We start from the raw sequence: 25620 nt of genomic DNA on the forward strand, positions 1-25620 counted from the left end.
TTTCATATATACAATAATCTATTTCAACCATATTTGTCCTCTTTCACCATTTTTTTTTTTTTTTTTTTTTTTGGTCCGGTCGTGGGGCCTGAACTCTGGGCTTGGGCGCTATCCCTCAGCTCTTCAGCTCAAGGCTAGCACTCTATCACTTGAGCCACAGCGCCACTTCCAGCTTTTTTCTTTTTGCTTATGTGGTGCTGAGGAATCGAACCCAGGGCCTCTTGCATGCAAGGCAAGCGCTCTACCACTGAGCCACCTTCCCAGCCCCCTCTTTCACCATTGTTAACCCAACCCCCTCTCACTAATACCTACCCCCAAAAGAGTCTGTTTCTCTTTATTCTCTCTCCAACCCATTTATCAACAGCTTTCATTGAGGTTTATTTTTCCTTTCATTTCAGCTTCTTGTTTGAGTTGTGTGTGTTGTGCGCACACACGCATGCACGTGTATGCACACACTGGCACTGGGCTTGAACCAGGCACTTTCCCTTAGTTTTTTCACTCAAGGCCAGCATTCTACCATTTGAGCCACAGCTCCACTTCTAGATCTTTGATAGTTAATTGGAGATAAATCTCACAGACCTTCTTGCCCACTCTGTCTTTGAACCATTATCCTGAGATCTCACCCTCCTGAGTAGCTAGATTTTATAGGCATGACCCACTGGCTCCTGGCTTTCTCACTGAGGTTCTTTTATTTTTTTGTCAGTCATGGGGCTTGAACTCAGGGCCTGGGTGCTGTCCCTGAGCTCTTCTGCTTAAGGCTAGCGCTCTACCACCTGAGCCACAGCACCAGTTCTGGTTTTCTGGTGGTTAATTGGAGATAAGAGTCATGGACTTTCCTGCCTGGGATGTCCTTGAATTGCAGTCCTCAGATCCTAGCCTTCTGAGTAGCTAGGATTATAAGAATGAGCCACCAGAACCCAGCTCATTGAGGGTCTTTATGCTATTATAGTATGTAGTTGTCTGGTATCTCAAAATTATTTATCCTCTTCCCTTTCTCCAGTGGCTCATACCTGTAATCCTAGCTACTCAGGAGGCTGAGCTCTGAAGATCAGAGTTCAAAGTCAGCCAGGGCTGTGAGACTCTCATCTCCAATTAACCACTAGAAAACTGGATGGAAGTGGTTCTGTAGCTCAAAGTGGTAGAGCACTAGCCATGAACAGAATAGCTCAAGGACAGCACCCAGACCCTGAGTTCAAGCCCCACAACCAACAACAAAAAGAAAAGTGACAACATTATTTTTGGTGCCATATTTACTGAAGCATACTTTGAGACACTATCATTCACTGTGATTAACTGACTTACTGAATTAACCTGTCAACACTGAGTTAATTGTGACTTTTTTGGGGGGGCGGGGGAAGTCCGGTCATGGGGCCTGAACTCTGGGCCTGGGCACTGTCCCTCAGCTCTTCAGCTCAAGGCTAGTGCTCTACCACTTGAGCCACAGCACCACTTCTGGCTTTTTTCTTTTTGCTTATGTGGTGCTGAGGAATCGAACACAGTGCCTCATGCATGCAAGGCAAGTGCTCTACCACTGAGCCACCTTCCCAGCCCAATTGTGACTATTATTTTCACAACAAATCCCCAGGAGAATGACTTACACCTCACTTTCTTCAATCTCTTTCAGAAAAATGCATAAGAAGCCAAATCCTGGTGGTTCACCCCTGTAACCATAGCTACTCAGGAGGCTGAGATCTGAGGATTGAGGTTCAAAGCCAGTCCAGACAAAAAAAGTCCATGAGATTCTTATCTCCAATTAACCACCAGAAAACTGGAAGTAGCACTGTGGCTCAAAGTGGTAGAGCATAAGCCTTAAGCAAAAGAGCTCAGGAACAGCATGCAGTCGCTGAGTTCAAACTCCATGACTGACAAAAAAAAAAAAAAAGAAAAATGTGTAAGGTAAAAACTTTAGGTAGACCTATAGACACTATCTAAGCAGCTCTTTCAGTAATGGTACACATTCTTTTCTAATTGCCTAAAATTAACCAAACCACTGCTACATTTGGGTATTTATAGTTCCATTTATAGAGAAGAAATGTCCTAACTTAGAGGTTAACTTAGAGTTGAAAAGTTATCACTCCTCTGTTTACTACCTGAAGAACCGAGGAGTTTCAATTATTAGCTTTCTTATCTATTAAAAAATTCTGGACGGGCTGGGAAGGTGGCTTAGTGGTAGAGCGCTTGCCTTGCATGCATGAGGCCCTGGGTTCGATTCCTCAGCACCACATAAGCAAAAAGAAAAAAGCCAGAAGTGGCACTGTGGCTCAAATGGTAGAGTGCTCGCCTTGAGCTGAAGAGCTGAGGGACAGCGCCCAGGCCCAGAGTTCAGGCCCACGACTGGACCCAAAAAAAAAAAAAAAAAAATTCTGGAAAATAAGCCAAAGAAACATGCTGATAATGCCTTTTAAGAAATACATGCAAGGGGGCGGGGGAAGAGGGGAAGGGATGGGAAGGGAAACAAAGGAGGAAACTACAATGCTTGATAAGAAATGTACTCATTATCTTGCCCATGTAATTGTAACCCCTCTGTACAGTATTTTCACAATAAAACAAAAAGAAATACATGCAAAAAATACTTCAAAAAATTAGAATTTTTTAAAAGTTCCAAAACTCACAAGTTCAAAAAAAATATCAAAAGGTGAGGGTTTTTTTTGAGAAAAATAATTATCTTCATTTACTCACCTTAGTTTTAATAGATTCTTTACCATAAAAATAACATTCAATCCTATACCTGCTGGGTGTATTATGAAATAAGCATAATGTGCACGTTGTGCCTCTCTAAATTGCAATCCATTCTGAGTTCTGAAATATACTTGTTCCCAAGTGCTCCAGGTATCAGGGCCCATATCTAGACCTTGGTCTGTCTAAATGAGAAAAATATATACAGAGTAGCTTTCTACAGTAGCTATTAGCAAGAAGCAGAAAAGGCAGGTCCTAAGTCTTGTCCAGTTTCCGGGTATAGCAGCTATTTTTATAGCTCAGCAGCACATTTTCTTAATTTCCTTTCTGAAAACCTGAAGAATGAATACCTATCAGTAAATAGTATAATATTTTTAGACTATTTGTGACTAGATATATTTGCATTTTCACAAAATTCAGTTCAGAAATAATTTGTTGTATACTTAAAACAGGATATATGAATTACATGTTTTATTAATAAAAGCTATCAGCAATCACAATAATTTCTCATCTATCAGCATATCATAATTGACAATTTATTGCTGTAGTTAAAACAAAGAACTAACAGATGTTTTATTTCAAATTCTCCTGAAGGAACAAAAGAAACTGAGTAACCGACATTTTTATTCAGTCCTGATTCAATTATTTATTCTTTCATAAAATGTTAGAAGGGCCTAGAGACATGTCTCAAGTGCTAGAGGATTGCCTAGGAAGCTCGTGGCCCTGAGATGAATCCCCAGTACACCAAAAGAAATAAAGAGATAATTCAAGTTAGGATTAGAGTAATTCCATAAGATGTTAGAGAATTTTTTTTTAAAATAGGATTATTTGACTTACATTTTTATTGTTTTTTTATTTTTATTAGCTTATATTAGTTATCGACTTATATTTTTATATGCTATCTCATGGGGCTAGGGGCTGGGAAGGTGGCTCAGTGGTAGAGCGCTTGCCTTGCATGCATGAGGCCCTGGGTTTGAGTCCTCAACACCACATAAGCAGAAAGAAAAAAGCCGGAAGTGGCACTGTGGCTCAAGTGGTAGAGTGCTAGCCTTGAGCTGAAAAGCTTAGGGACAGCGCCCAGGCCCAGAGTTCAAACTCCACGACCGGACCCCCTCCCAAAAAAAAAAATACAATTCATGGGGCTAAAGATATACATTTATTAAGTGAAAGATTAAGCTTTAGATCTTGAAGAGCAAAAACCTTACTGAAAGCAATCGTTTTTGCAAATATAATTATAGGAACATCCATATCTAATACAGAAACTGACATTATCTTGGGAAATCTGTTAATAAGAAAGGAATTCCACAAATAACAAATTTATCTTTTTAAAAATAAAATTATTGCCAGGAGCCAATGGCTCAAACCTGTAATCAGGAGGCTGAGATCTAGAATCGTGGTTCAAAACCAGCCCGGGCAGGAAAGTTTGTGAGACTCTTATCTCCAGTAAACCACCAGAAAATCAGAAGTGGTGCTGTGGCTGAAATGGTAGAACACTTGCCTTCAGCTGAAGAGCTGATGGACAGCACTCAGGTCCAGAGTTCAAGCCCCACGACCAACAAAAAATAAAATAAAAATAAGTAAATAATAAAAAAATATTTTATTATAAGAATAACATATTTAGTCAAAAGGCTTTGGTAGTTTTTTTGTAAATAGAAGAAAAGAAGAGTCACTTATATTCCTCTCATATTCTCATTTCCAGAAAACAGTTTCTGTGGAGTAGGTCTTGAGCAAAGGCACAATTTCCCTAAGTCCACATGAAACAGTCTACAGGAGTTCTGATTACTCACCTCCACAACACACTCATAAACAGTGTCGTCCAATAAAGAAATCTTGCAGTGCATGTTTCTGTGCCTTCTGACTGATTTCTGAGAAGCTTTTAATTCTCTTTCTGCTTTCGATTCAGGATTTTCTTTTATTTCTGTTTTGGAACACTCTTCAATTTCTTCTCCTTCTTTAGTTTCAGAATCTAGGTCTTCTCTGTGTTCTTCTTGAGCTGGCTACACAACCATGATATCACCAGTCAGTAAAAACAACACTTTACAAAACATTACATATATACTTTACCTACAATAATCTTACTAATGAAAACACTAATTGAAGAAGAAAAACTATTAAAATAAATATGGGTGACATTGATACTAATTATTTTTCTATAAAAAGTATTATAAACCTCTACAGACTTTACTATTTTTAAAACTTTTTTTTTTTTTTTTTTTTTTTTTTGTCGGTCGTGGGGCTTGAACTCTGGGCCTGGGAGCTGTCCCTCAGCTCTTTAGCTCAAGGCGAGCGCTCTACCACCTGAGCTACAGCGCCACTTCCGGTTTTCTGGTGATTTATTGGAGATAGGAGTCTCATGGTCTCTCCTGCCCGGGCTGGCTTTGAACCGCGATCCTCAGATCTCAGCCTCCTGAGTAGCTAGGATTACAGGCGTGAGCCACCAGCGCCCGGCTATTTTTAAAACTTTTTAAGTAGAATCCCATCAAATCGATACATGATAGTTAAGCAAATACACCATTCTGATCCACTATTTTTTTATTTCAAAAGGCCTAAAATAATTTATTCCTTTGAACAATATTATTTGGAGATTTTATTAATAATAAAACTGTTTCTTTTAAAATAAATACCTGTATATAATTTATCTCAATTCCAAATTGTCTTGATGAGATTTTATTTTATTATTTTTTATTTTTTTATTTTTTGGGTCCGGTTGTGGGGCCTGAACTCTGGGCCTGGGCGCTGTCCCTCAGCTCTTCAGCTCAAGGCTAGCGCTCTACCACTTGAGCCACAGCACCACTTCCGGCTTTTTTCTTTTTGCTTATGTGGTACTGAGGAATCGAACCCAGGGCCTCAGGCATGCAAGGCAAGCACTCTACCACTGAGCCACCTTCCCAGCCCCTTGATGAGATTTTAGTAAATCTAAAATTAACTTTGTCAATCGTTTATTTCCTGCATTTAAGTTCATATCTATGATCTTTAGACAAAATAAATAAATTCTGGTTCAAATGTTAACAAGATATAAGTTATTTCCTACATAAAACAGAAGAGAAATATTTTAAATGTTTTAAAATTTTAATGTATTAAATTTAAATTTTTAAATGTTTAAGAAACATTTAAAACATTTAAACATTTAAACATTTTAAAACATTTAAAAATTTTTTAAAGTTCCAGACTTACTGAAAGATAATGTACTTTAACACTTTTCATTTTCCAAAACTCAAATTAAATCAAATTAATGCTATTAAAATGTTATAGGGGAAAAAAGGTGATATAGGGGCTTTTTATTCTAAATTTTAAGATATTTATTTTATAAAAGCTTGTATGACAATGTCTAAAAGTATATATAGTTTCTTGTTTCGTTTTGTCTTTAATGTTAGTGTTTATGTACTAATAATAAGGAATACATATTAAGTGTTTACTGTATTTCAAGCTTCCCTATTTATTTCTTTCATTCCTCACTCTCATAAGGAATAAAATGAGGTGGCTATTACTATCTGCATGGTACAAGGAAGAAATAAACGATAAAGTGAAAAGCGTCACTTTTCTGATTCCATAGCTTGCATTCATAATTATTATTAACATAAGGAACCTCATTTTCAACTTTCACTAACAATTACATAATTACTACTTTATTCTAATTGTACCCTTAGTGCTCTGAATATGTTTCTAGAAATACATGTAATATTTTTAGAAAAGTTTAATAATATAACCCAAACCTTATCTCTATAATAGAAACACATAGGGGACTTAACACTTTTGATAACACAGAGAATGTTCACACATTTCAGAAATAAGACTGAAAATAATTCTTTGTAAGTAGTAAAGCTAAAAAGTAATGAGATTCCTATAAAAGTTAGAGTAAAGCATGACTGTTTCCCTGTTTTTTGAACAAAAGAATAATTCCTGTTCATTTCAATTACGCTGTGATAAAGTTAAAGCCCTATACTAAAAAAGACCACATGAGTTATAGAAAGAACTAGACTTTCTCATGGACTTATGCTCTCAGACTCATTAGAGGTGATAAAAATAAAGAAGTCTTTAGCTGATGCCTATCCCAGTCCTAATTCCACCAAAATGACTGCCAAACCACCTCACTTCTTTTTTGGCCTCTCATTAAAAATCTTGAACTTGCCAGGCGCGGGTGGTTCATGCCTGAAATCCTAGCTACTCAGGAGACTGAGATCTGAAAGCCAGGAAAGTCCACAAAACTCTTATCCCCAATAAAACCACCAGAAAACTGGAAGTGGTGCTGTTGCTCATGTGGTAGAGTGCTCTCCTTGAACTGCAGCGCAGAGGGACAGCGCCCAGGCCCAAAGTCCAAGCTCCATGATCAGCCCTCCCCGCCCAAAAAAAGAAAAAAAATATTGAACTTAATCCATGATTATAGAAAAGGGATAAATGAATTGAACAAGGTAACTTGATAGTTTTTAAATTTTTTCTTTCCTTTGACTATAAAAATCAAATTTCCACTGACTATATTTCTTTTTTAAAAAAAGAGTTTTTTTATTGGAAGTGGCACTGTGGCTCAAGTGGTGGAGCACTCTCGCCTTGAGCTGAAGAGCTGAGGGACAGTGCCCAAGCCCAGAGTTCAAGCCCCACAACTAAAAAAAAAAAAAAAAAAAAATTATTGTCAAGGTTATATACAGAGAGGTTACAGTTACATAAGTAAGATAATAAGTACATTTCTTGTCAAACTTGTTACCTCATCTTTCTCCTACTTTCCCTCCCTATTAATTTCTTTAGAAAACAAAAACTCCAGAGTTTCATGTTACTTATCACTACTGTTGCCCAAGTCAACTGGCTAAGTAATATAAGCAAATGTCTTTCCATTAAAAATAAAGTACATAGCCTACCTTCGTGTACCCACCTCCACCTAATCATACATCCATACCTGTGTTTCTGCACTGCTTAATGAATGAAGATCCAAAGATGGGTCTGTTTTGAGTTCAGGTTCAGGAGCTGCAATTGGGGCCTTTAAAATTATATCTTCATCAAGACTGGTTCCAAATTCTATCTCTTTCTGACCTACTTCTCCTTTTTCTTTTTCTGCCTCTGCCTCTTTGGCTTCTTCCTCAGAGACTTGAGATTTGGGTCTTTTGAGAAATGAGGAGAGCAGTCTTGACAGGCCCCTGCTTTCTGATGTTCGTTCCTTGTTCCTGGTCAAGTCTTCATGTGTGGGAGTGTCTCCATTGGATGCTTTCAGTTTCTGCTCACACTGATTATCTCCCTCAGCTGCCTGGGAAGCCTCTTCCAGCTGAGCTTCTTGTTGGTGTGAGTTTGTGGCTCCCTCACCCTCTTCCTTCTGTTGTTGGTGCTGAGAATTTTCAGCCTCAACAACTAAACCCTTCTCTGTTGTCATGATGTTGCTATTTTAAAAAGATGGAAAAAGGGAACTCTTATAAGCAAAACACTGTTGTAGACCAAACTCCCAAGCCCCAAAAGATCAATATATTTATATATTAATATAATCTGATATTTAGATATTAATACATGTAGATTTAATGTTTATATATTTAATCACTAATAAACTGAATTCCAATCTATGAAATTTCAATTGAAACAAAAGTACTTTACCTATACATTCTGAATAAATGATTTATGTCTAAGTCATTAAAGATTATGCACATAGAGATTAGCTTAAAGTAATACATACTAGGGACATTTAATGAAATATACCATAATTGAACTCAGTGCTCAGAACTGTATATTTGAAATTGTCTTTTCTTCTCCAAAATAGTATCTTATTTTTTGCATATTGTCCTTTGAGAGTTTCAATATAAGCTTTAGAATTTGTAGGAAATATTTGCTGCAGAACTGTCCACACTACAAGAGATGGTTAAATTAGAATGTTCCCCGTCTTTTTTTTTGGGGGGGTGTCCGGTCGTGGGGCCTGAACTCTGTGCTCTACCACTGAGCCACCTTCCCAGCCCCCAGCCCCCCCCTTTTTTTTTTAATGCTATGCTGGGATTGAACCAAGGGCCTTTTGCTGTTAGGCAAGTGCACTACCACCGAGTTATATCTCCACTTTTAAGTTCCCCAAGTCTTCATTAATCTTTTAGTTCTTTTTCTTTTTTTTTCCAGTTGTGGGGCTTGAACTCTGGGCCTGGGTGCTGTCCCTCAGTTCTTCAGCTCAAGGTGTGTTAGTGAAATGAGCTCTCTTCCCATAACTTAGTGCCCTCCTTCCCTTCTCCACAGCTTAGCATGCTCCCTTCCTAGGCAACACTAGGTGCATGTAGTAAAAGCAGTAAATAATCAACCTCCTACCCCCCTTTACCTTGGGATGGCACTTCTGTGGGGCAGCTACCACCATATAAGGCAACAAGAGCCCCTTGGAGTGACTTTCAGATCTGGGCAGTTGCAGGACCCCTTACCTACCATTTGGATAGCAGCCATAAATCCTAGTCCACCATGATGAAGCCCCTGGCCCACAGGTCCACACCAGGGTCTCTGCCTTCTAGCCCCATCTAGCCCCTCCTAAACTTCCTAGGTTATACAGGTCACCTCAGACAATAGCCAGCACTTCTCACTTCTCCCTGTGAGAAAGGGTCTTGCTGGCCCCTTTCCCGGCAATAAACCTTCCTTTGTTCTCTGTACCTGGATGTCTGTGTGGTTCTCTGGCAAAGTCTAATTTTACCCTATCAAGGTGAATGCTCTACCACTTGAGCCACAGCCACAATTCTCAGATCTCAGCCTCCTGAGTAGCTAGGATTACAGGCATGAGCCACAGATGCCTGGTGAGTTCCAACATTTTGATGTCAAAAATCCCAGTATTATTAGTCAAGCCTTAAAATAAGAGACCAAAGAATATTGTCACACTTTATTTACTAAAGAATAGCCAACATATAGAAAGTGCCAGGCTCATGTCTGTAGTCCTAGCTAATGGAGGTCCAGAATGTGAAATATGGTTCAAAGCTAGCTACAGCAGAAAAGTTCCTCTTTACCCACACCAAGACAGAGTGGTACTTGTCTATCATCCTAAACTATGTGAAAGGCTAATACTGAGAGGATCTAGGCCAGCCTGGGCAGAAAATGTCCACAAGACTGGTCTCCATGGAGAGAAGCTGGAAGAGATGGCACACACATCCAGCAACTACAGGAAGCTTATAATTAGTGAATCTATGTCCAAGCACACACGTAAGCAGAAAGCAAAACTCTATCTCAAAAATAACCGATAGCCAGTGGCTCGTGCCTGTAATCCTAGCTACTCAGGAGGCTGAGATCTGAGGATTGCGGTTCAAAACCAGCCCAGGCAGGAAAAGTCCGTGAGACTCTTATCTCCAATAAACCACTAGAAAATCAGAAGTGGTGCTGTGGCTCAAGCGGTAGAGCGCTCCCCTTGAGCTGAAAGCGCAAGGGCAGCGCCCAAGCCCAGAGGTCAAGCCCTATGACCGACAAATAATAATAATAATAATAATAATAAATAAAGGTGGTTCACATCTGTAATTCTAGCTCCTAAGGAGACTGAGATCTGGTGATTGAGGTTCAAAGCCAGCCAAGGCAGGAAAATCCGTGAGACTCTAATTTCCAAATAACCACTAGGAAACCAGAAGTAGCACTATGGCTCAAAGTGGTAGAGTGCTAGCCTTGCACAAAAAAAGCTCAGAAACAGTGCCCAGGACCTGAGTTCAAGCCCCACAACCACCAAAAAAAAAAAAAAAAAAAAAATCAGTAAAAGGCCAGCAGGGATGGAACTGTGTCTGGGGAAGGGGCAGAAGGAAGCAGGCAAAGTGGATAGCCTAAAAGGAAAAAAAAAAATCCTATGAACCATTTACTAAAAACTCACAGGCTTGCACAGTGGGACACACCTCCCAGTACTTGGGAAGCAAAGACAGGATTACAAGTTCAATGCCAGCCTGGGGTACAGTAAGAACCTATCTCAGAAATAAAGGAAAAATTTTTAAATTATAAAGTTCAAACTTACCCTGATAAATTAATTATACATGTAATCAAAGACTTAACATTACAAATGACAGGATGAGTAACCAGAAGATACAAAGAAGTCAAGCAGCAAAAATAGGACAAATGCTCTACAAACAGGCTCTTCTTGTGTAAATGATACTATTTGCATCCTGGATACAAACATCTAAAAGAAGGTGTCTATTTACTTGATGTCACAAAGAGGTCTTTGATTTAAAAAAAAAAAAAATTGGCACAGCACTGAAAACAAAGGATGAGTTCCCATTCCATCTCAATCCTAATCCTCCAAACCCTAGGAATTATACCCCATCTGGTATCAAAGATGCACTTGTTTTAATAGTGGGCATCTGTTATTTTCAGGCAAATGAAAACCCTCCACTGAGCAGGTTGGGAAGGCCAAAATGAGATCTTCCCTCTTTCTTTAAAAAAAATCTCGTTCTAATATTAGCTCCACTAATGCTTTGTGGGTGGGAAACTTCATAAAAACAGTACAATTTGACAGCATTGTGAAGATTTCCCTTACCATCAACATTATAAAGTTTAATTATTTAATTGTTGTTAAGGCTCTTAAAATTATGTCACTGAGCATCTATTAATATTTACTGGGTGCCAATTAGGAATAAGGTTTTAACTCAGCTCTCTGGGGGCCACAAAAGAATGTAGTTATTAAGGTGGTAAGAAATATACACAAATAATTAAAGCATAGGGCAATATCTCATGATGAATTCAGCATTATGAGTAAAATCAACTATGTGACACAGAACTGAAAGTAAGAGCTTCAACTAGAGCAATCAAGAAAAGCTAGGTTGAAAAGGTGGCTTTTCAGATATTGAAGGATGAGTACAGCTGTCAATAGAAACATTGAAGTGTAATGAACAAAAGGAATTCCAGGCAGGGGAACTGAAATGAGTATGAATGTTATAGCCAGGCATGGTGAGACATGCCTGTAATCCCAGCTACATCACACATATACATACACATACACACATACACACACACACACACACACACACACACACACACACACACACACACACACACACACACACACACACACACACACACACACACACACACACGTCTGAGTGCCTCAAGAAATAGGAAAAATTCCAAAGTGGGGGAAGGAGATAAGTGATAAAGGGACTAAGTCTGATCAAGATAATTATATGCATATACGGACATGTCAAAATAAACATCTTTGTACAATTAATTGATAATAAAAATGTAAAGAAAATCACAAATTGTTTGGAATAGCATTACAATAGGACAGTAGGAAGAATGTGAGAACTGAGTTATTTAAAATTAGACACCAATTGAAATAATCACAGCTGCTATTACTTATGTAGTGACTACCAGATATTTATTTTACTATGTCATCTTACAATCATTTTATTAAGTAGACATTCTCATTTCCCAAATAAATTAACAGTGCTGGTTAAAACAAATTTGCCTCAGTTCATAGAGCTTAGGCCATGCTTTATAGTGAAACCATTACTATACTAGAAGGTGATGATTCTACTGAAAACTCTCAGGCTAATTAGTAGCCCTAAACTTGACACAGACGCTTCTACTCCAGAGGTGCTTCACTATTGTTGAGAAAGTACAGGCAGTCTGTTCAACCTAGCCAAGGTCACTTTCATTTCCATTTGTTCCAACTTGCACATCTTTGTACATATTTGTAGTTATGTGAAAACAGAATGGAGAAACAGGGTGATAATAGTTTAGGAAGGACCTCAATGCTGTGCTTAACAGTTTCAACTTATCCTGAAAGCAGTGGAAAGCCGATGAACAATTTTAAATGCAGAGTGAGAGTGGAGGCAGAGAAAGTCACAAGTAGTTGGGTAAATTCTGGTCACTGGTGAATACACACAACGGTAATATCTAGGGAAGCTGAAACCAATATTGGGCAGAGAAACTTGAAAAGCTGCTGTTCACCCAACACTTAAAAACTACAGTTTCCTTCAGTCTCTCTAGCTTATTCCTATTCCTCCTTAATGAGAAGCATTCTAAAAAGAATAGCATTCATTTGACTCTTGAGCACATATTGTTGAGAATGTTACAATGTTCTAGTTACATGGTAACTTGAAGAGTACACTAAGTGAAAAAGACAGTCCCTGACCTCCTGGACTATCCTGAAATAACAATCTCAGTTTACAACATTTGTGTTACATCTTAAGTATTACATTCAGTTCTGGTTAGTTTACTTAGAAGATAAAAGAACTTAACAAAAGAGAATGATACAATTTGAAACTAGGTCACCAGGTCCAGATATACTTAGCCTAGGGAAAAAAAAAAAAAAACAAAGAATTCAAGCCAGGCACTGGTTGTGGCTCATGCTTGCTACTCCAGAGGTTGAGATCTGAGAATCATGGTTCGAGGCCAGCCTGTGCAAGAAACTCTGTGAGACTTAATCTCCAATTAACCATCTGAAAACCGGAAATGAAACTATGGCTCAAAGTGGAAGAGCACTAGCTAGCCTTGGGGAGTGGGGGGTGGGGGGGAGAATAAAAAGAAAGGATATGATTGCTGCTCTCTGTTCTCATAAATTTCAAGAGCTCCTAAATTCTATGTGAATACAAATCATTAGTCCATCAAAATTACAAAGACAGTTCTTTTCATTTAAATAAAAAAGACATTTCTCCTGATTAGAGATATCCAAAGATTTAAGTTTGGCTATTTGGGACCTGTGCTTTTTTATAAATCATCTCCTGGTAGCCTTGGGAGGTAGAATATGGGAGGACTACACACACACACACACACACACACACACACACACACACACACGGACTACACACACACACACGGACTATACACACACACACACACACATACACCCCAAAATCCACAGAGCTTAAGCCCCTTCTACAAAAAAAAAAAAAAAAAGCAAATAGCCAAGCACTGGTTGCTCACACCTGTAATCCTAGGTATTCAGCAGGGTGAGATCTGAAGATCACAGTTCAAAGCCAGCCTGAGTGGGAAAGCCTGTGACTCATCTCCAATAAAGCACCAAAAAAGCCAACAGTGGAGCTGTATCTCAAGTGGCAGAGAGCTGGCATTGAGCAAAAAAGCTCAGGAACAGCACCCAAACCCTAAGTTCAAGCCCTAGGACTGGCTTGAACTGACACACACAAAAAGTATTAGCATAAAATGTGCATACATCCTTCTGTAATACTTTAAATTATCTCTAGTTCACTTACAATATCTAATGGAATATAAGTGACATGTCCATAATTACTACACTGTACTGTTCAAGGAATAGAAAAAAATGTACTTGCTCAGCACAGATATAATTTTTCCTAGTGTTTTCAGTGTATAGTTGGGTGATTCCACAGATGAGAAACTATTAAGGAGGGTTGACTGTGTTCACCAAAAATATTCACTCAGAAGCTGAATGCCCATCTCTAATAGATGCCAGAGAAAGGTTTTTTCACTAAGTAGGACCTTACATTAACTGAACTCTAACACCCAGTCCGAGGAGAACATTTTCCACACAGAAAGAAAGAAAACAGATTGAACCTTAGAATACTAACACAGTAACACAAATTGGTTATTTTTTTTAAGTCTAAATTACAAGATCAGATTTACTCTTTGGATTAGAAGAATAAGAATGAAGGACAAAAGTAAAGACTAAAAGGCCCCTTTACTTCTTTCTTTTCTTCTCTTTCTCTCTCTTTTTTGGTCAGTCATGGAGCTTGAACTCTGAACCTGGGCACTGTCCCTCAGCTCTTCAGCTCAGGCTAGCGCTCTACCACTTGAGCCACAGTGCCACTTCCGGTTTTCTAGTGGTTTACTGGAGATAAGAGTCTCTTGGACTTTCTTGCCCAGGCTGGCTTTGAACCACAATCCTCAGATCTCAGCCTCCTGAGTAGCTAAGATTACAGGTGTGAGCCACCAGCACCTGGCCCTTTTACTTCTCTAGTCAGACAACAGAAAAAAAAATGTTCTTAGAACATTCTTTCAGATAAAGAAAAAATGTTCAAGTACTCAAGTTTGTTGTTTTGTTTTGTTTTTTTGGTCAGTCATGGGGCTTGAACTCTGGGCTTGGGCATTGTCCCTCTGCTCTTCAGCTCAAGGCGAGCACTCTATTGCTTGAGCCACAGCGCCACTTCTGGTTTTCTAGTGATTTATTGGAGATAAGAGTCTTACAGACTTTCCTGCCCAGGCTGGCTTTGAACCGCAATCCGCAGATCTCAGCCTCCTGAGTAGCTAAGATTACAGGCGTAAGCCACTGGCACCCAGCTGTACTCAAGTTTTTAGAAAATAACTTCTTTCCCAAAAATAAAAGCAATTACCCCAAACCACAGCAAAGTGTCTTTCCCTTGCAGCTCAATTTAAGTGCACTAAATAATGCTTCTAGAAGAAAAAAATGTCAGGGCTAACCCTAGCTACTCAAGAAGCTGATATCTGAGGATTTTGGTTTGAAGACAGCCAGCCTGAGTAGGAAAGTCCATGAGACTCTTATCACCAATTAATCACAGAAAAAACCAGACGTGGCACTGTGGCTCTAATGGTAGAGTGCTACCTCCTTTGAGCACCCAGCACCCAGACCCCCGGGGGGGGGGGGGGAGATAAAGAGGATAATAACTAACAATGTAGTTTTCAGAATAAAGACTAAATTTTCCTGTCCATTTAAAATGATTTGGAGCTTTAGCCACTCCATATGAAGACTTATTTGCCATATTGAGTGAATTGAGAATGTCGCCCAGCATGAACATGCTGTTTTCAACAACTTGGTTTTAATTTAAGTCATTTCTATGGTGACTAATATGGTTGAATCAACTCATTCAAGGGTATTTTTAAATAAAACAAACTCTTACTCATCTATTTTTTTTGTTGTTTTTTATAGCAATTTTTATTGTGATTAAGTGATTACATAAATTTGACAAGTTTCACAGTATTGTGGGATAGTGATACTTAGTTAAAGTCACAAACACATTCTAAACTTCACGGAGCAAATTGTTTTTATCGTGGTCTATGACCTTTGACAAGAGTTATTTCTTCCACATTGGGTGATATGTACATTTCTTTCCTTTTGCTTAGTGTCAGCTGTTCCCTCTTTCCTCACTCATCCCTCCCTCCCATCTCTGCCATTGAGTTGCTTAGTTTGTTTTGATCAATGACCAGTGCAACTGATGGGTCCTGCTGTTGTATTTTCCTGTTTCTCTCTGTTTCTGTGTCCTCCTCCTAGTTTCCCTCCGATGTGCACATATATACTATATATGTGGTACTCGTCTCTTTTTAAGAAGATAAAAACTGGACTGGGAAGGTGGCTCAGTGGTAGAGTGCTTGCCTTGCATGCATGAGGCCCTGGGTTTGATTCCTCAGCACCACATAGGTAAAAAAAAAAAAAAAAAAAAAAAAAAAAAGCCAGAAGTGGCACTGTGGCTCAAGTGGTAGAGTGCTAGCCTTGAGCTGAAAAGCTGAGGGACAGTGCTGCCCAGGCCCAGAGTTCAGGCCCCACAACCAACAGAGAGATGGGGGAGGGAGGGAGGGTGGGAGAGAGGGAGAGAGGGAGAGAGAGAGAGAGAGAGAGAGAGAGAGAGAGAGAGAGAGAGAGAAGAGAGAGAGAGAGAGAGAGAGAGAGAGAGAGAGAGAGAGAGAGAGAGAGAGAGAGAGAGAGAAGCTATATTTTACTTCTCTGTAGAACTCAAGCTTATGCTTAGGCCTGGATATATTCTAGCTATTTTTTTCTGGACCTTTCCAGAAGGACACATTACCATAGTTACCAGATACCACTGAAGAAGAAATGAAACAAAAGAGTTAATGGACTTCCCTTGGTCTTTGAACCATGATCCTCAAATCTCAGCCTCCAGAGTAGCTAGGATTACAGGCGTAAGCCACCAATGCCCAGCTCTTCAGATTCTTATCTCCAATTAACCATCAAAAAGCCAGAAGTACAGCTATGACTTGAATGGTAGAATGCTAGCCTGGAGCACAAAAGCTCAGGGACAGTACAAAGGCTCTGAGTTCAAGTACCAGCACCAGCACACACAGGCATACACACATGAATGTATCTCATGCAATACTATTTATAAACAATTGGAAAACATATATTACATATATTAGATGGCTAACAAGTTCACATATATTACTTAAAAGATAAAGATGTAGTAAAAGTATGGAGGAATGTATAATCACAAATTTTACAGCGTAGTTTCCTTGAAAGAATAGGAAACAACACTGGGAAGGGAATTACTGATTCAACTCATGCCTTATGTTATAAGCTGGGTAATGTTCATAATGTTTATAATTTCCTGTTTCTTAAGTGTTTTGTAATAATTTTTTTTAATTACACAATTACATAAGGGGAAGGACTAACTTGGTGACATTATTCATAAAAGATTTCATGTGTGTCAAAACTACAATATGCTTTCCACAGGGATGAACATTCTAACAGGAGTGTGGTATCTACATTGTAGAAAATAACTAAACCACTGTATTCTTTCTTTTTTTTTTTTTTTTTTTTTTTCCGGTCATGGGCCTGAATTCTGGGCCTGGGCACTGTCCCTCAGCTCTTCAGCTCAAGGCGAGCACTGTGCCACTTGAGCCACAGAGCCACTTCCAGTTTTCGGGTGGTTAATTGGAGAGAAAAGTCTCAGGGACTTTCCTGCCTGGGCTGGCTTTGAACCATGATCCTCAGATCTCAGCCTACTGAGTAGCTAGGATTACAGGTGTGAGCCACCAGTGCCCAGTTTGCATTCTTTACAGTTAAACACAGAACATTGCTTCATTCTGTTGTTACTACTGCACTAGGCTTAGGCTTGTTTTGTCGCATTTGGAATCAAACCCAGTACCATGTACAAGCTATAAAAGTATTCTACCACCAAGCTATGAAGCATCATTCTCAGCAATGCATCTTAAGAGGCCATGAGCAAAGCAGCATATCCAATACTAGGGAGAAAAAAAAATACAATGTATCTTTATAAATTGATTCTGAATTGAAAACTGATAAAGGAGAAAGAAAATGACAGAATCCAAACATATACAAGAATATAATATAGCTAGTTACACACTGTGGTTCTTAGATATTCCAAATCTGGACATGTTTGCTCCTTTTAGAATAAATGGATGATGACCAATAATGTCAGAAACTTTATATTCATCTTCTAATGTTTTTTAGAAACTTTCAATATTCATTATTTTTTTTTGGGGGGGGGTCCGGTCGTGGGGCCTGAACTCTGGGCCTAGGTGCTGTCCCTCAGCTCTTCAGCTCAAGGCTAGCGCTCTACCACTTGAGCCAAAGCATCACTTCCGGCTTTTTCTTTTTGCTTATGTGGTGCTGAGGAATCGAACCCAGGGCCTCAGGCATGCAAGGCAAGCGCTCTACCACTGAGCCACCTTCCCAGCCCAATATTCATTATTTTTAAATGTGCACTCATTGCAGAATGCTTTTGTAATTACATAATAATTTGCTAGATTATGGTATAGCAGCAAAAGGAAATTATTGTCTATGTTCAACCATTGTAAATGCTTGTTTATTACAGATATTGCCTTCTGTAGTCTAGGCAGTCTCCAACAAAGGTAACAGTGAAAGAAGGTGGGAGTGGTGTGTATTACCTCAAATGGCAATGACTTTGAATTCCCTTAGGGTACTGTTCTGGGCCAGCTCCCTGGAATCCAAGTCAAGAGAAAGGCAGGCTAGTTATTCCCACCTCCCCGCTGGGTCACTCTTCATTTATATGTGTTCTAAGAAATTGAGGTTGTGTTTCAATGCTTCCAAGAGCATCGTGAGCCAAACTAGATACCCAGAAACCCTGTTACCTCATTCTGCATCTATTTTACCTTCTTTCTCTCTTTTTTTTTTTTTTTGGTCCGGTTGTGGGGCTTGAACTCTGGGCCTGGGCACTGTCCCTCAGCTCTTCAGCTCAAGGCTAGCACTCACTTGAGCCACACTGCCACTTCCAGCTTTTTTCTTTTTGCTTATGTGGTGCTGAAGAATCGAACCCAGGGCTTCGAGCATACAAGGCAAGTGCTCTAGCACTGAGCCACCTTCCCAGCCCCCCTTCTTTCTCTCTTATACAGTCTCTAGACCTTATTCTCTCAAGTACTATGACCCTAAATTAAATCCTAGCAGAAAATAAGTTTTTACAAAATGTCTTAGACGCGTAATAGCTATGTGCCTCTTCAGATTTATATAAAATAATTTATATATTGAAACAAATTCCAAGACATGGAAACAAGAGATCTTTCTTTTTAATTTTAATTTTTGGATGATTCTGTCTTTTTTTTTGGGGGGGGGTCCGGTCATGGGGCCTGAACTCTGGGCCTGGGTGCTGTCCCTCAGCTCTTCAGCTCAAGGCTAGCGCTCTACCACTTGAGCCACAGCGCCACTTCCGGCTTTTTTCTTTTTGCTTATGTGGTGCTGAGGAATCGAACCCAGGGCCTCATGCATGCAAGGCAAGCGCTCTACCACTGAGCCACCTTCCCAGCCCCTCTTTTTTATATATGGTGATTCAAGTGTACATCTTTGGCAGGGTGGAGAGAAGGCACAGAACTCGAGGGGAAAAGGGTGAAAAAGTGCAGCAGTGGAACTCACTGGGCACAGATGAAAGTGAACCATACAACTCATGGGTGAAGATGGGAGAGAGGGACTGGGAGAGAGTGCGGGAACAGAAGATACTGTATGAAAGGAAAGGTACTCATTACCTGACTCATAATTGTAACCCCTCTGTATATCACCTCTAAAAGAATAAAGTAAATAAAATTTTAAACTGTCTTTAGGAGGATGGAGAATATTAAAATTTTCAAAGAGGATGGGTACAGTCAAAAGAGATTGCAATCTTGAAAATAAAATGAGTATATCTACTAAATCTGTGCTGGGAAAGGAGGGGATGAGACAGTAATAGAGGTCTGAATAGAATAGATTATAAGCATATCTGGAAATATAACAGTAAAGCCTGCCTGCCTCTGTGTAATCAATGTAAGCTAAAAAGTCTTTCAAAAAAGCAATTATGAAATGTTTCCCTAGGTTACTCAAGTTTTCTGCAAAAATTTTAAGACAAAAAATATTTTCACTGGAGACCAATAAAAATTCCAATATCAACAAAACCCTTTTTTCCCCTCATAAGTAAACAACTAATATTTTTCTTTGTTCTCCTTTGAGGAAAAAGAAAATTAAAGGCTTACCAGAATTACAAACAGTATTTTAAAACTCACTCACTGTTCACTACCTCAAATAAACCCATGCATTAACTAATTTAATAAAAACCTACAGAACAAGACCTAATATTCTAGGTATCATAAATGCATCATAATGAGAACCAGAGTTACCAAAAAAAAAAAAAAAAGATGTAACTTGATCCTCAAAGAATACAGTCTATTAAAAAGAAAGAAAAAATGGGCTGGGAATGTAGCTTAGTGGTAGAATGCTTGCCTGGCATGCATGAAGCCCTGAGTTCAATTCCTCCGTACCACATAAACAGAAAAAGCCGTAAGTGGGGGGCGGGGGGAGGCTGGGAAGGGATGTGAAGGGTAAACAAAGGAGGAGGCTGCAATGCTTGATAAGAAATGTACTCATTATCTTGCCTATGTAATTGTAACCCCTCTGTACAGTATGTTCACAAAAAATTTAAATTAAAATTAAAAAAAAAAAGAAAAGAAAAAGCCATAAGTGGCACTGTGGCTCAATTGGTAGAGTGCTATCCTTGAGCTAAAGAAGTTCAGAGATGGGGCTGGGAAGGTGGCTCAGTGGTAGAGCGCTTGCCTTGCATGCATGAGGCCCTGGGTTCGATTCCTCAGCACCACATAAGCAAAAAGAAAAAAGCTGGAAGTGGCACTGTAACTCAAGTGGCAGAGCACTAGCCTTGAGCTGAAGAGCTGAGGGACAGCGCCCCGGCCCAGAATTCAAGCCCCACAACCGAACCCCCCCCCCAAAAAGAAGCAGCAGCAGCAGCAGCAGCAGCAGCAGCAGCAGCAGCAGCAGCAGCAGCAGCAGAAGAAGAAGAAGAAGAAGAAGAAGAAGAAGAAGAAGAAGAAGAAGAAGAAGAAGAAGAAGAAGAAGAAGAAGAAGAAGCAGCTCAGAGACAGACCCTGAGTTGAAGCCCCAGAACTGGCAAGAATAAAAATAAAAAGATAAATGAAAAAAATGAAAAAGACAGGCAAAAGCAAACAGTTGCATAGTATTATATGTAGAAAGTAATCAGAGCATTTGAACTAGACATTAGGAAAAATCTGTGAAAGACAAACTGAGCCAAGTTGTATTCAAGAATGAGTAGGAATAAGTTAGGTGAAGAAAGCAGCGAAGAGCATGATGACTTGGATAAGCACCAGGAAGAACATGAATGTTTAAATGGGAAACAAAGCAATTTCTCTACAGCTACAATAAGAAAATATAGAATGATAAATAGTATTGGACAAGACTTAAGACTAGGTACAAGTAGATTATGGAAAGCCTTCTTTTGCAATGCTCAAGAATCGGGGCTGGGAAGGTGGCTCAGTGGTAGAGCGCTTACCTAGCATGCACTAGGCCCTGGGTTCAATTCCTCAGCACTACATAAGCAAAAAAGCCGGAAGTGGCACTGTGGCTCAAGTGGTAGAACGCTAGCCTTGAGCTGAAGAGCTGAGGAACAGCACCCAGGCCCAAAGTTCAGGCCCTATGACCAGACCCAAAATAAATAAATAAATAAAAGAATTTATCCCTTATCTTCTGAAAAATAGGAAGCCAAAAAAACATTTAAGTATGGCAGTACCATAACAAATTTGAATTCAGACTTTTTTTTCCTAAGGTGAAGAAGATGGGAGGAAACTAAAAAAGAAACTAGAGGTTGGAGGTATGGCTCAATCAATAAGCAAAAGCATCAGATCAATAGTTCAAATATGGCTGGGCATCAGTGGCTCAGACCTGTAATCCTAGCCACTCAGGAGGCTGAGATCTGAGGACTGCAGTTCAAAGCCAGCCTTGGCAGGAAAGTCTGAGAGACTCTTATCTGATAAACCACTCAGAAAACCAACAACAACAACAAAAATCCCAGAAATTCAGAAAAGGTGCTTTATACACATGCCTAAAGTGGTACAGTATTTCCTTAGCAAGCTCAATCCCTGAGTTAATAAAGTTGATGAAATTTAATTAGAAATTGAACCAAAGGTAGTGAGATAGAAAAAAGAAATCAGTTTTTAAAAAACAAACAAGTATTGTGTTGCCAGGAGCTAGTGGCTCACACTTGTAATTGCAGCTACCGAGAAGGCTGAGATCTGAGAATCCTGGTTCAAAGCCAGCCCAGGCAGAAAAGTACCCATGAGAGTCTTATCTCCAATTAGCCACTCAAAAATTGGAAGTGGCACTGTGGCTCAAAGTGGTAGAGAGCTAGCTTTGAGCAAGAAAAGCTCAGAGACAGCACTCAGGCCCTGAGTTCAAGCCCCACAACTCACTCACACACACACACACACACACACACACACACACACACACACACACACACACACACACACACACACACACACACACAAACATACAATATTGTGATGGTTAAACTTTGATTGTCAACTTGACTGGATTGAAAAATGCCTAGAATATTAGTAATGTATACTCTGGATGTGTCTGTGAGAAGTCTTCCAAAGAATAGATCTTTTTGTTACAAACAATCTAAAATCTGATTAATTCTACAGATCCTCTCTTTAGAATTGGTAAAAAATAAAATAAAATAAAATCTGGCAACAGATTTAGAACCCCTCAACCATTGCCCTCAAGAAGCACTAAGGTACAATTAGGTTGAATTGTTGCTAGTGATTGACAGAGCCAAAACCCAAGCCTCTTTAACTCTGAATTCTTTTTCCATTATTCCAACTTGAAGTGATTCTTTTACATTTACATAGTCATACAAGATTACAATATTATACACACACATACACACGTAAGTATCAGCTATCATTCTAACAGGAAATTATATTTACGAATAACAAGTGTATGCTTTTAGCTAATAAATTTATTCTGCTTCATTAAAGCAGAATTTTTATTTATTCTCTATCTTTAATAAGTTATATAACATTGGGAAATGTATATTTTCTCTTAAAATGATACGGTCTTAGAACTTAGTATATCTATATTCATCTATTTGTGGAATAACATGAACAGATTACTCAGATGTCAAAATAATATGAAAAGGCTTAAGACCAGATAAAAGGAAATATATATATATATATATATATATATATATATATCATAAGCTGTTATAAATTTTAGTTACAGAGTATATATTAGCATTTGGAGTTTAACAATAATAGATTCCTGGGAGAGTGCAGTAGCAACTCTCTAGAGACTAGTCAATATGATTTATGATGTATCAGTACCATGTCATTCTCCTCTTTTAATGAGAATACAAAATAGAGTCTAACCATCTGTCTTTGATTATTTATGTTATATGAAAACCTGGATTTTAAAACATCTTGGCATTTTTAATGGAGACAAAAGCTGATGAGAACTTAATGGCATGCAAAAATGTAGTCATTTCCTTAACTATATTTCTGGCAGCATCTTGGAATTCTAAAATTTTAAAACAATGAATACATTTTATATCACCTTATCTACCTACAAAAGAACAATTTTGGACTCCTATTTCAAACCATACACAAAAATTAACTCAAAACACATCAAACCCTATGTATAGAAGCTAAAACTATAAAGCCCTCAGAAGAAAACATAGATGCAAATCATCATGATTTTAGATTAGGTAACAGTTTCTCGGCTATGTTAGCTAAAGAACAGTAACCAGCCGGGCGCTGGTGGCTCACGCCTGTAATCCTAGCTACTCAGGAGGCTGGGATCTGAGGATCCCGGTTCAAAGCCAGCCCGGGCAGGAGAGACCGTGAGACTCCTATCTCCAATAAACCACCAGAAAACTGGAAGTGGCGCTGTAGCTCAAGTGGTAGAGCGCTCGCCTTGAGCTGAAGAGTTGAGGGACAGTGCCCAAGCCCAGAGTTCAAGCCCCACGACCGACAAAAAAAAAAAAAAAAAGAACAGTAACCAGGGAAAACAGACAAGTTAGACTTCCTCAACATTTTTGTGTTTTTAAGATTATCTTCAGGAAGATATAAAGGATTGCTGGAAACTAATAGCTTAAGCCAGCCCAAGCAGAAAAGTTGTGAGACTCCATCTCTAATTTTTCAATCCAGTCAAGTTGACAGTCAAAATTTAACTGCCACAATAGTTTGTGTGTGTGAGAGAGAGAGAGAGGAGAGAGAGAGAAAGAGTGTTGTGGGGCTCGAACTGAGGGCCTGGGTGCTGTCTCTAAGCTTTTTTACTCGAAGCAGACTGGTGGTAAGCATAAAGCCTGACTGGTGCTATGGTTCAAATGGTAGAGCACCAGTTTTGAACAAGCAATCCAATGAGAGTGCATGAAAGGCCCTGAGGTCAAGCCAAAGAATAGGCACACAAAAAATAAGGGAAAGGAAAGAAGGAGGGTGGGGAGGGTGGAGGAAAAGGGGTTGGGAAGAAGGAAGGGAGGAAGGAAGGAAAAGAGAGGGGGAAAGGGAACTAGATTACCTTACAAAATGGGAGGAAATATATCACATCATATCTAATAAGGGTCTAGTCTATAGAACAAGTGGAAGAACACAGTCATTCAACGCATACCCTATGAAAGGAAACTAGAACAACTGAAGAGAGGGGTTGGGTTGGGAGAGGTGGGGGAAAAATAGGAAAGGAGTGGTATCTATCATGATGCATTGTATTTGAAACTGACATGTTGGTTGGTAATCCCTTTGCACAACTACTTAATAAAAAATATTTTTTAAAAAATCATGAGCAAGAATTCTTACAACTCACAATAAAAAGACAACTCAATTTAAACATGAGCAATGGATATGAATAAACAGTCTCTAAGGAAGATACACAATGGCCAATAATACACAAAAAGATTTTAGGGCTAGCAGCTCAGTGGCACAGCTCTTGCCTAGCATGCACAAGGTCCTGAGTTGAGTTGCCAGCAATGAGAGGAATGCTTAGAGAAATGCAACTCAAAACTGTGATGGATGCCTATAACATAAATAAAGAACCAGAAAAATAAGTTTGATGAGATTGGGGAGAGACTGGAACCCTCCTTATATGCCAATAGTGGTAAGGTAAAGGTATAGCCATTATAGAAAACAGGCAGTGGCAGTTCCTCAAAAAGTTAAACACAACCAGGCTCCTATGGCTCAAGCCTATGATCCTAGCTACTCAGTAGGCTGAGATCTGAGGATTTTTGTTTGTTTCTGTGTGTCATAGGGCTGGAACTCAGGTCAGGGCTCACACAGTTCCTGAGCTCTTTTTGCTCCAGGCTAGTGCTCTCTTACCTTGAGCCACAGATCCACTTGCGGTTTTTGAGCAGTTAATTAGGGATGAGTATCACAGGGGTTTTTCTGCCCTGGCTGGCTGGAGAATTGCAGTTTGAAGCCAGCCCAACCAGGAAAAGTCCAAAAGACTATTAGCTCCTACCTCCTGTTAACTACCAAAAAGCCAGAAATTAAGCTGTGGCTCAGTGGTAGGGCACTAGTTTTGAGCACAAAAGCTCAGAGACAGCACCCAGGCCCTGAGTTCAAGCTGCAGGACTAGTGTACACACACACACACACACACACACACACACACACACACACACACACACACACACACACACACACACAAGTTAAACACAGAAAAACTATATTACCCAGCAATTTTACTCCTCCATATATATTCAAAAGAACTGAAAAATTGTTTACTTAAAAACTTATACATGGGCGGGGCTGGGAAGGTGGCTCAGTGGTAGAGTGCTTGCCTTGCATGCTTGAGGCCCTGGGTTCGATTCCTCAGCACCACATAAGCAAAAAGAAAAAAGCCAGAAGTGGCGCTGTGGCTCAAGTGGTAGAGCGCTAGCCTTGAGCTGAAGAGCTGAGGGACAGCACCCAGGCCCAGAGTTCAAGCCCCACAACCGACAAAAAAAAAAAAAGTTAATGATTGCACGATTTTAAATGCACTAAAATGACTCAAAAAAAAAATACAAAACAAGAGTCTCAAGGAGTTTTTTGCCCAGGCTGGCTTTGAACCATGAGCCTCCTGAGTAGGTAGGATTACAGG

The 25620-nt window shown here is 39.4% G+C and overlaps 1 protein-coding gene across 17 annotated transcripts in view; it reads right to left on the bottom strand.

Moving 5' to 3' along the window:
• Nucleotides 1–25620, bottom strand: part of Epb41 (erythrocyte membrane protein band 4.1) — a 175232-nt gene that overhangs the window by 92465 nt on the left and 57147 nt on the right. For 16 of the 17 annotated variants that reach the window (XM_070037450.1, XM_070037451.1, XM_070037449.1 and 13 more), the window contains exons 2-3: nucleotides 7565–8039; nucleotides 4464–4673 (exon numbers count right to left, since the gene is read on the bottom strand). In XM_070037450.1, the coding sequence (XP_069893551.1) occupies nucleotides 4464–4673; nucleotides 7565–8032 (678 nt within the window). In that variant the 5' untranslated portion in view covers nucleotides 8033–8039. The remainder of the gene's footprint in view (nucleotides 1–4463; nucleotides 4674–7564; nucleotides 8040–25620) is intronic. The other variant, XM_070037457.1, reaches the window with a different exon arrangement.

Source organism: Dipodomys merriami, unplaced genomic scaffold (assembly GCF_024711535.1).
Source record: "Dipodomys merriami isolate MVZ:Mamm:240054 unplaced genomic scaffold, mDipMer1.0.p SCAF_28, whole genome shotgun sequence".
Lineage (NCBI taxonomy): Eukaryota > Metazoa > Chordata > Mammalia > Rodentia > Heteromyidae > Dipodomys > Dipodomys merriami.